Source organism: Sphaerodactylus townsendi, linkage group LG15, assembly GCF_021028975.2.
Source record: "Sphaerodactylus townsendi isolate TG3544 linkage group LG15, MPM_Stown_v2.3, whole genome shotgun sequence".
NCBI classification, from domain to species: domain Eukaryota; kingdom Metazoa; phylum Chordata; class Lepidosauria; order Squamata; family Sphaerodactylidae; genus Sphaerodactylus; species Sphaerodactylus townsendi.
In genome coordinates this window covers 24,633,873-24,645,291 of record NC_059439.1, presented here as the reverse complement: position 1 = coordinate 24,645,291, position 11,419 = coordinate 24,633,873, and the positions used below count along the sequence as shown (strand labels likewise).

Sequence of the window (11,419 nt, the reverse complement as noted above, 5' to 3'; positions counted from 1 at the left end):
GACCGCATCACCCCTTATGTCCCACATAGGCCGCTGCGTTCGGCAACGGCAGAGCTGCTGGAGACCCCTGGCCCTACGATGATGTGGCTGGCCTCGACCCCAGCCAGGGCCTTTACGGCTCTGACCCCTGCCTGGTGGAATGCTCTACCTCCAGCTGTCCGGGCCTTGCAGGACCTTGGTGAGTTCCGCAGGGCCTGTAAGATGGAGCTATTCCACCGGGCCTTTGGGGAGGCTGGCCGCGGTTCTATTGCCCCCCACTGAGATTGAGGCTGACTGTTTTTCTATCCTGGCTGGGCCCTGACTTCATCTTGGACCCTACCTACCCCCAACCCACCCCTTTTGGGCTTTAGATCAGGTGCCTGTTTTTAACAACTTTTGTTGTTTTAATTGTATTTATTTTAGGAACTGCTGCTTAAGTTTTAATGGGTTTAAGTTTTATTTGTACTGGTTGCTGTCTAGAGAACAGCTGTGTTGTGAGCCACCTTGAGCCCTTCGGGGTTGAGGCAGCCTATAAATCCAATAAGTGAGTGAGTGAGTGAGTGAGTGAGTGAGTGAGTGAGTGAGTGAGTGAGTGAGTGAGTGAGTGAGTGAGTGAGTGAGTGAGTGAGTGAGTGAGTGAGTGGATGGATGGATGGATGGATGGATGGATGAATGAATGAATGAATGAATGAATGAATGAATGAATGAATGAATGAATGAATGAATGAATGAATGAATGAATGAATGAATGAATGAATGAATGTTAGGAGCAGACCTTGGCCATACAGCCCAAAAACTCCTCAACAGCCAATTAATCTGAAATGCATGAACACATTTCTTAGTTTGCCATTTCAAGTGACAACCTCTGCTCCACATTTCTGTTACTGACAGATAATTCTACAAAAGAATCAGATGGAAAATGTTGAGCACTGACCTACTGACATCTTAGTAGAAAGTGCTGTCAAATAGCTGCCGGTGTCAAGCCCTGGATCTGAGACCAAATAAGACTCTGAAACCATCGTTTCAAAAGACTTTATTGGAAAGCATCAGTGGCCAGCAAGTGAAAAGCCAATTCTAAATTGCCTTTTCCCAAAGCCCAATATATCAGACCCAAAGTATTCCTCCCCCTCCCATTTTCCCGTGCTATACAACTACAAAACAAAGACAGTGAAAAGGTATTTATTTATTTATTTATTTATTTATTTATTTATTTATTTATTTATTTATTTATTTATTTATTTATTTATTTATTTATTTATACTTTACGCTTTTATACCGCCCCGTCCCCAAGGGGTTCCGGGCAGTGCACAACATATAATAAATACAGTCATAAAACCATCATAGACTAGATAAAACCTATAAAAGCAACTAAAATGTTAACACTTAGATAAAAGTCAAAGTATAAAATAGGTGTAAGTGGCGCCCGATAACCTGATATTAAATCCTTCCCCCAAGGGAGGAGCGGCAGGTCCCATCAGATGATACAGGCCCAATTATGGGCCAGAAGGGGGGGCACCATCAGTGGCTGGTTCCTCCAAAGGCCTGGCGGAACAGCTCCATCTTGCAGGACCTGCGGAACTCACTGAGATTTCGCAGGGCCCGTATGGCTGGTGGGAGAGCGTTCCACCAGGCCGGGGGCAGAGCCGTAAAGGCCCTGGCCCGTGTGGAGGCCAGCCGCATCATCGAGGGGCTAGGGACCACCAGTAAATTGGCCTTCCCTGAACGAAGAGGTCATGTAGGGACGTATGGGGTGATGCGGTCTCGAAGATACGAGGTGAGACAGATCTCCAAGGCCAGAGATGAGATAAGCAGCCATCTGGCCTGGGCGCCCCCAACTCATTCCGCTATGTGAAAAAGAAAGTAACTTTTTACTCATCCTCGCTCCCCTCCCAGCTGCAGACTGTCTTCCCAGATGCCAGACTCTGACCTGACAGCCAGCTTATAGTGATCCCATAAAATTTCCAGTGAGTGATCTTCTTCTGCCTGTCTCTGCACACTAGCTATCCTAGATATCATTGATTGTCACCCATCCAAGCATAAAACACACAGCTTCCACGGGGACATATGGGGAAGTATGCCTGGGCGGGCCACCATTTGGTCATGGTGGGGGCAGAAAATCACCCCCAACCAGAGCAATGAAGAATCCTATTTGCTGGAATAGGGAAAGAGTTCAAGACTTCCATTGCAAAGAAACTATGCAACCTTCCCTGATCAACTCCAATGTTATGTCCAAACAAGAAACAATAGTGAACTCCTTTCAATCATTTAATTCTGTCTCCTGATAATCCCTTTGGTGTTCAGCTCAGGCCTCAGAACAATAATGTAACATTTGGGAAAAAAGATACAGCCCAATAATCCAGCACTGGAGGACAAGATAGAGAAGATCTCCACAGCTACCGTGTATTTTCCTTTGGTGCTCAAGTAAGATGGAACAAAAGACATCCAGACACTGCAAAAGATCAGCATGCTGAAGGTGATGAATTTGGCTTCATTGAAACTATCTGGCAACTTTCTGGCTAGGAACGCCACTATCAAACTGATGAGGGACAGAAGTCCCATGTAGCCCAGGACAATGTAAAAAAATGGGACAGGCCCTTCATTGCATTCAGCCACAATCTCTGTAGTCAATGACTGCGTATCAAAATCTGGGAAGGGGGGAGAGATTCCCAGCCATACTGCACAAATGTTCACTTGAAGAAAGGAGCAGGAAAAGACTATGAAGTTGGCCAGCCTTTTCCCCACCCATTTCCTCATGGTGGACCCTGGTTTGGTGGCCATGAAAGCTACCACCACAGTGGTGGTTTTGGCCAATACACAGGAAACAGCCACTGAAAAGATGATGCCGAAAGCAGCTTGACGGAGGAAGCAGGTCTCTTTCTTAGGCTGTCTGAGGAATAGCAAGGAGCAGAGGAAGCAGAACAGAAGTGAGAGGAGGAGAGCATAGGTGATATCTTGGTTGTTCGCTTTGACAATGGGGGTGGCTCTGTGTGCAACGAAGGTGCCTAGCACCCAAATTGTGGCCAGCAAAAATGAAACAGCCACTGAAGCCAAACTGGCCCCTAGTGGTTCTTCAAAAGACAGGAAGGTTATAATTTTGGGGAGACATCTGTCCTTATCCTTGCTTGGATATTGATCTACTGAGCATTTGATGCAATCTTCCATGTCTGAAACAAACAAAAGGAACAAGGCACATCATAATGGCAACCTTTGATGTAGGGCACAGGTGTCAAACTCGCGGTCCTCCAGATGTGATGGACTGTTGTTGCCGTTGAGAGCATCTGCACCAGGTATCCTAAGAGGGGGCAGGTGTTGGCCAGCCCCTTGGAATGCTGGGTTCTAAGAATCAAAGTGTACCCGTAGATTCAAGGCGCTGAGGTACAAGGAATGAAACTCCAGTGCTCCATTTTTGAATCCTCAGCAGCACAGGATTTAAATAAAACGCAGATCCCAAGTTTGCAGTCCTCAAGGAGTTACAAAGTAGAGGTGTCCATGAGGGGTCTGTCCAGAGATTTCCACTGTCTCGGTGGGAGTGTGGCCAGGCTAGAATCACTTACGCAAAGTAGGTTTGCTGGCATGATGCTGGCAGGGGATGATGGAAACTGTAGTCCATCACATCTGGAGGGCCGCGAGTTTGACACCTATGATGTAGGGCCATTGTGGAAAATTGTATTCATGTGTAATGCTTACTGCTGGTTCTATATAGGAAGTACAGGCACAAAACATCTGCATATTTTGAAGGCAAGGGGACAGGAATGGGGTTTTTTTGAGGAGGGAATAATGGAATGTGGGGGAAAATGTAAAAAATATATATGACATACTTTCCTATCAAGCCCATGCTTATTTGATTGGTTTAACAATATAATTTACAACACAGCATATGCAATTGTACAATTTGACATGTTTTCGGAAACAAAAAAAGTCATTTTCTGCATGAAAAATTGTAAATATTCTCAGCGTTTGTGAAAGAGCTGCATATTTCACATTACTAGTGAAGACATGACTACACAAAAAGGTGTACGAATATATTGTATTGCTCCATATTATTAATTTTGTTTAATATTACAGCTGCCAGTTCTTTAGCTGGTTGTTGGCGTTTCATTATAACTCAAGCCTCACCCAGAGACCTAGGACATTATGATGTATCTTACCACCACCACCATCATCATCATCATCATCATCACCATCACCATCACCATCACCATCACCATCACCATCACCATCACCATCATCATCATCATCATCATCATCATCATCATCATCATCATCATCATCATCATCATCATCATCATCATCATCATCATCATCATCATCATCATCATCATCATCATCATCATCATCATCATCATCATCATCATCATCATCATCATCATCATCATCATCACTACTTACTTCAACAGTTTATGAAATCATACCACTAGATTTCAGGTTCTTAAGAGCAGTTGGGAAAATCCAAAACATTATGCCACTGAAGGTCTTCATGCCCAGGAACGGAATCTGAATTGATGACTTTCATAATGTTGCCTCCCATGCAAGTCGACCTTTACAACCCAAGTGTTCTAACTCATCTTCAATGCTGAACAAGAGAACAGCTCCTACATCCTTTCCCTCGGCTCTCTTAATTCAAACGTGTTCAAGTAGTTGGGACTATTTCTACCAGACACTCTCTCTTCCCTTGTGGGGTCCATTCTGGCCCTTGACTTCCCAAGCTACCAATCTTGACCCTCTTTGATCTGAGATTGCAAATGCCTGAGCAGACCAGGTGCTCGGGAGCAACAGCCGCAGAAGGCCATTGCTTTCACATCCTGCATGTGAGCTCCCAAAGGCACCTGGTGGGCCACTGCGAGTAACAGAGTGCTGGACTAGATGGACTCTGGTCTGATCCAGCTGGCTTGTTCTTATGTTCTTATGTTCTTAAGGAACTTGGGATAATGCAGTGAGCTAGAAAATGCTAAACTCAAAAACAAAGGAACAGTTATGACAAATGGGATCAGGCCCAGGAGCATAGTCTGGGAGCTATTCTGAGCAGTCTACTCAGGGTCCAAAATATTTAATTGGGTTTACTCCCAGGAATGTGTCTTTAGAATTGTAGCCTTTGTATGGTAACAGCAGAGATGTTGGATACTGCTTCTTCTTCTTCATCTTTGATGTGTCTATGCAAAGCTTCCTTATCTGCCCCAAGGAGGCACACACTCAGGAGATTCAAAGATAAAGGCTCACTGTGACTTCTTTGAGAAGCAGTTCACATATAAAGTCACACAGATCTGTGTCTTGGGTATCACCTACCCTTCTGATTTGATATCTTCCCTTCGGGGCAAGGAGTGCAATCATAGCAGCAAAATTTCTCCCCTTCCTTCTTTTTCTTCTGATAACCCGGAGGGCAGGAATCACTGCACACCGATAAAGGCAGCACCTGTCCACAGGTGAAAGAGGTTTGGGATGAGGGTTATGGGGAAATCATGGTATGTTATCTGACATATCCTCTTTCAAGTATATCGCCCAGGGACTTTGGCGATGGGAAGGAAAAAAAGAATGCAGATAAATATTTTTTTAAAAAATAAAACAGAATAAAAGTGTACTGTTCACAGCGGAGTGGAGGGGGGCAACCTATTTGGAGACTCATAAAATTGGACCCTCTGACACAAACTTAACCAAACTTAGGTTCATTCCGCACACGCAGAATAATGCACTTTCAAGCTGCTTTCAGGGCTCTTTGAAGCTGTGCGGAATGGCAAAAACAGTTGTGAAAGCAGCTTGAAAGTGCATTATTTTGCGTGTGCGGAATGAGCCTTAGGAATTCTTCTAAGGAGAATCAGTAGTGAATCTGCCTTTAAAAATAGTCTTCAAGAACCCTGCAAAGATTTCCCATTGACTTTAATAGATCCCAAAAAATTTGGATATTTAGAAAAAAGGGGAGGGGAGAAAAATTCAACAAAAACAATACAGGGAAACACAAACTGAGCTAGAAACCAACAATATATACATATATCACAAAATAAACATATTTATTATCAAGTGTACACAAATATCAATTTCCGCATCTGAAAAAAGTGGGAAACTCTATCAGATTTTCAGATTTTCCAAACATTTTCAGGTTCAATAAACCCAAATCTGGAAAAATACCAGAAAAGATTGGTGCACAGCCCTACACCTAAATCAAAGATCCAGAGAGTTGAGTGGCCCCTAAGAAGGCCCTGCTATCCAAACCTGATTGAAACTGGCTTGCCATACAATCATATCTTCATCAATTATGAATTTGTTTCCTTCAAGTGCATTAGGATCCACCCTTCCAACCTTTATACTCCCAAAGGACTTGTTTGGGAATGTCACTAGGTTCATTATATCAAATCCGTCTTTCCTCTCTCTGTTTTTATCAAAAGAGATTATTTCTCCAGCCGAGTTATTAAATGAAATGACTTGAAGAATCTGATGCAGCTAATTGGAGAAAAGAATAACAACATATAGGGGGAAAAGTTACCCTGTTTTATACAAATACCTGTACTAGAAGAATACTTTTGACCAAGACAGATAATTTGATTGATTTGATTTGATTTATTATATTTATAAACCGCCCTCCCCCGAAGGGCTCAGGGTTAGGGTTATTATATGTTAGTAGAAGACATTGCATGCAGATGGTGTAGACCCTTCCCTGGCAAATAAAACACAAGGACTTGGAAATACATTGGGCCGCAGCCCAATTTATTAATTAACAAACATGACACTCAAGAAGCTGGGAGACAAACGGATCGCAACATCAGCATGTCAGCACCGTTGCTGACCCGACCATGCTGTCCCCAATCCCTATTGGGGCATTGGCAGGAAGCCGGGAGCCACCGGGGTGGATACCCTTGGTGTCAACCCTTCCTGCTGGGGTGGCGGGCACCAGCTAAGCCTACTGGCTTGCTTACCGGCCCGCCCCACCCCCAGGCCCTTCCTTAAGGGCACCAACCATGGAGAAGACCGGCTGCCCGGCTCGGCTTCTCCCCACAGATGTTGCGATTCCGTTGCCAACCCGCCGGGCTGCGACAAAAGTACAAGTATAACAATACAACCATTTAAAACATGTCAACCATTGTAACTAGGGAGGGTGGGTGGGTCACGTCGCTCTGGAGCCTCGGCTAGCCAAGAAGGCCGAGGCTTGGGGCGTGGCACTTATAAGCGCTCTGCTGTTCCCACCTTTGCAGCTCGGGCCAATCGTTGCAGCTCCCTGCAACTGCGCCCTCAGAGCTGGCTGCCTCATTCCTTTTGCCTCGTGATGCTCACCCTCTGCCGCAATGGCTGCCACCGGTGACTCGATGGTTGCTATTTCTCTTCTTTCAAGGCTTTATATATCAAAAGGGATAACTCCAAAACTCGTGGCATTGAATAAAATGTATAAGTTTTCCTGTTGCCCCAACGTTAAAAATAGAGACAAAAATTAATCAATTTCCCTATATGGAGATTACCTGCCAAGGCTGGATGTGTGGAAATCCAAATCTTCGGTCACCTGTCATTGCTCTATGCTTGAATCTTGATCGCAAAGCATTCAGAGCATGTGCTACGGCATAGACTGCATTGTAAATTCCATAAGAGTGACCAGTCATGAGTATTTCAAAAACAGGATACGGAAGGCTCTCCAGTTTTTCCATTCCAGTACACGTATCATCCTTTTTCAACAGCTCCAGCCGATTTGAAGGCGTGCAGTCAAATACTTGCTCCCAGAAGATCCGGAGAAAACCATCTCCTTGTGTTGAGTCAGGATTTAAGTGCTGAAGAAACGTCTTGAACCCTAGAACCTCCATTGTGTGAACTGTGAAGGAAAGGGCTCCTTGGAAGAACTGAAGGTCCCAGCCCTTGATATGGCCTGTTAATATAAAATCAGTCTGGACGGTCATAATCCACACTTTCCCCAGGGCAGCGCTTTCCTTACTCCCAGGATCTCCAAGAAACATAAATATGGCGAAGGCTACAACGCCCATGGATTCTCCATAGAAAAGGAGCGCCCTGGCTTTGCTATCTGGAAAATATCCTTCCGCGTTGGAGGCAAAAGCGTGGAAGTCGTCAAACGTGTTCCAAAAAAATTGTTTGGGGACTCGTCGTATGAAGGCCAAACAGATTTCACTGTGGGACAGCCACGGCTCCATGGCCTGCACAAAACGCTCCCCACTTTCATCATCCACAGCAAACAGCCCAACCCACGTCCATCCAAAATGGAGAAGCAGCTGGAGAATCCCCATATACTGATGGTCTTCATTTGGAACCATGCGGTAAAAGGAAGGAAATGTCCCTGCGTCCACAACATCGGAGGCGAATGACCCATAAGTCAGCTAAAAAAGGCCAGATGTTTTACAGTAGATATGGAAAGAAGAAGAAGAAGAAGAAGAGGAGGAGGAGGAGGAGGAGGAGGAGGAGGAGTTTTGGATTTCTATCCCCCCTTTCTCTCCTGTAGGAGACTCAAAGGGGCTGTCAATCTCCTTGCCCTTCCCCCATCACAACAAACACCCTGAGAGGTGGGTGGGGCTGAGAGAGCTCCGAGAAGCTGTGACTCGCCCAAGGTCACCCAGCTGGCGTGTGTGGGAGTGCCCAGGCTGAATTCCCCAGATAAGCCTCCACAGCTCAGGCGGCAGAGCTGAGAATCAAACCCGGTTCCTCCAGATTAGATACACGAGCTCTTAACCTCTTACGCCACTGCTGAGGTGTGAGTTCGTTGCTAAGTAGTAAAGCACTCATAGAGAATCAATCCCTGGTATTTTCAGTTAAGTTAAGCCATAGTGTCAGGTTTTGGGAAAGACCGTATCTGCCTGAATTTCTGGAGATCCAATACGAATCAAACAGACAGTATTCAGATGGACCAATGACCTGACTTAGCCATACGTTATTATAAGGATGTCAGAGAGAGCCAGTTGGGACAGTTTACATTTGCTGAGGAAATTTGAAGTTTTGGCAAGAGTTAAAGCTTGGATAACTTCTCTTACATCACTGGGACATGATCCACTGTCTGGTAAATGAACTTGAGACAGAAATCCACTACTGAATCCTTTTGCATCTTCCCCTACCACCACAATAGAAGGAACAATCTGGCACTTTTCCTTCAAAAGATTAAAGGTTACTATATGTTCAATCATATACTCTTGACTGAAGAATGGTACTCTCCTATCTGGGATGGCCGTCCTCTTCCACTGACCATGCAGCTTCAAGAGGACACACAATAAAGGGGGAGGGAGGGAGGGAATACCTACCTAGCAGCAGTGGCGTAGGCGGTTAAGAGCTCGTGTATCTAATCTGGAGGAACCGGGTTTGATTCCCAGCTCTGCCGCCTGAGCTGTGGAGGCTGATCTGGGGAATTCAGATTAGCCTGTACACTCCCACACAAGCCAGCTGGGCAAGCCTGGGCTAATCCGCAGCTTCCTCAGGAGCTCTCTCAAGCCCCTCCTACCTCACAGAATTCAGCTTTATTGTGCATAGAGAAGGGCAAGGAGATTGTAAGCCCCTTTGAGTCTCCTGCAGGAGAGAAAGGGGGGGATATAAATCCAAACTCTTCTTCTAGCCAACCAGATCAGCCAAATCAACCCTGGCTATCCATGGGGTGACAGATGTCGCAGTCAGATTGCCCCCACCTTCTTTACATTACAAGTAGAAAACAATTTTCTAGGGATTGTAAATGCCTTAGCAGACCAGGTGCTCAGGAGCAACAGCCACAGAAGGCCCTTGCTTTCACCTCCTGCATGTGAGCTCCCAAAGGCACCTGGTGGGCCACTGCGAGTAGCAGAGAGCTGGACTAGATGGACTCTGGTCTGATCCAGCTGGCTTGTTCTTATGTTCTTATGTCTCTGTTGGACATGCTTGTTAATTATGATTGTCTCTTGCTAGCCCTTTTTATTTGTTTATGCTGGTCAAATAATAAAATAACGAATCCGTCTGTCTCTATGTTCAGTCAGTCATATCCCACCCTCCTTTCAAAAGACAAAACCACTCCTAGATAGACCACAATGTAAAAACATAAGAACACAAGAACTAGCCTGCTGGATCAGACCAGAGTCCATCTAGTCCAGCTCTCTGCTACTCGCAGTGGCCCACCAGTTGCCTTTGGGAGCTCACATGCAGGGTGTGAAAGCAATGGTCTTAAGAACATAAGAAAGAGCCAGCTGGATCAGACCAGAGTCCATCTAGTCCAGCTCTCTACTACTTGTTATTTTACACCAGGTGTCTTTGGGAGCTCACAGGCAGGAGGTGAAAGCAATGGCCTTCTGTTGCTGTTGCTGCTCTTGAGCACCTGGTCTGCTAAGGCATTTGCAACCTCAGATCAAGGAGGATCAAGATTAGTAGCCATAGATTGACTTCTCCTCCACAAATCTGTCAAAGCCCCTTTTAAAACTATCCATGTTAGTGGCCATCACCCCCTCCCATGGCAGCATATTCCAAACACCAATCACGTGTTGTGTGAAGAAGTGTTTCCTTTTATTAGTCCTCATTCTTCCCCCCAGCATTTTCAATGAATGCCCCCTGGTTCTAGTATTGTGAGAAAGAGAGAAAAATTTCTCTCTGTCAACATTTTCTACCCCATGCATAATTTTATAGACTTCAATCATATCCCCTCTCAGTTTGAAAATATGTGTAAAATTAGTCTCATGCACACATTCTACCTGTGGAATCTTGTAAAGACTTAAGATGTCTGCCATACGAAAGGAAGTCTCAGAGCCCAGTCCCCCAATGACGGCTATGAGGGTTTTCTGGCTGTCACACTTGTAGTTGGGGATAAACTTGCGTGATTTGAAGAGCAGGTCCAGAGTGGCACGATAGGTCATCTTGGCATCATAGTAGCTGTCATAGATGTGGGACCCAAGAGTGATATTGGGCAAAATCTTGGGATTCTTATTGATCTCCTTGATGGCAAAGACCAAAGCAAGGATGTGCTGGTAGAACTTTGGCACCATGCTACAAACAGAATTAAGTACACTTTAAAAGGACAATCCTGCAATCAGCGAGCAACTGTGTTATCATTTTGACCCTTTTGAACTCTGCCTGATTTACGTAACTGTAAGGATATGTTTTCATTTTGGAGGAGTTGTCATCTTTCAGAATGTGAAATTCTCCTCAGAGGTATGGAAACGAAGACCTTGGAATAGGAGAAGTTAATTAATCTTGCCTCTGGCCCCTTCCGCACACGCAAAATAATGCGTTTTCAAACCACTTTCACAACTGTTTGCAAGTGGATTTTGCTATTCCGCACAGCTTCAAAGAGCACTGAAAGCAGTTCGAAGGTGCATTATTTTGCATGTGCGGAATGAGTTTTAGTTTCATATAAATAAAACTGCCAAAGCAAGACACCAAGCAACGATGGAAAACATAGCATCTGTGGAGATATCTTATGAGTGCTAGGCAACATAGTTTATGATAAATACTAAATCTCTCTCACCTCCTTTGATTTCTTATACAAAAGGAGCTCTCATTATTGGAGAGGCAA

General features: G+C 44.9%; 1 protein-coding gene across 1 annotated transcript; it reads right to left on the bottom strand.

Annotated features, from left to right (window-relative positions):
- Positions 1–2,244: 2,244 nt before the first annotated feature.
- LOC125444866 (vomeronasal type-2 receptor 26-like) lies at positions 2,245–8,219 on the bottom strand. Its single transcript, XM_048517597.1, has 4 exons — positions 7,422–8,219; positions 6,184–6,411; positions 5,263–5,389; positions 2,245–3,143 (listed from the first exon to the last, which is right to left on the bottom strand). Exons 1-4 carry the CDS (start codon positions 8,217–8,219, stop codon positions 2,245–2,247), a joined length of 2,052 nt encoding a protein of 683 aa, XP_048373554.1.
- Positions 8,220–11,419: the final 3,200 nt, after the last annotated feature.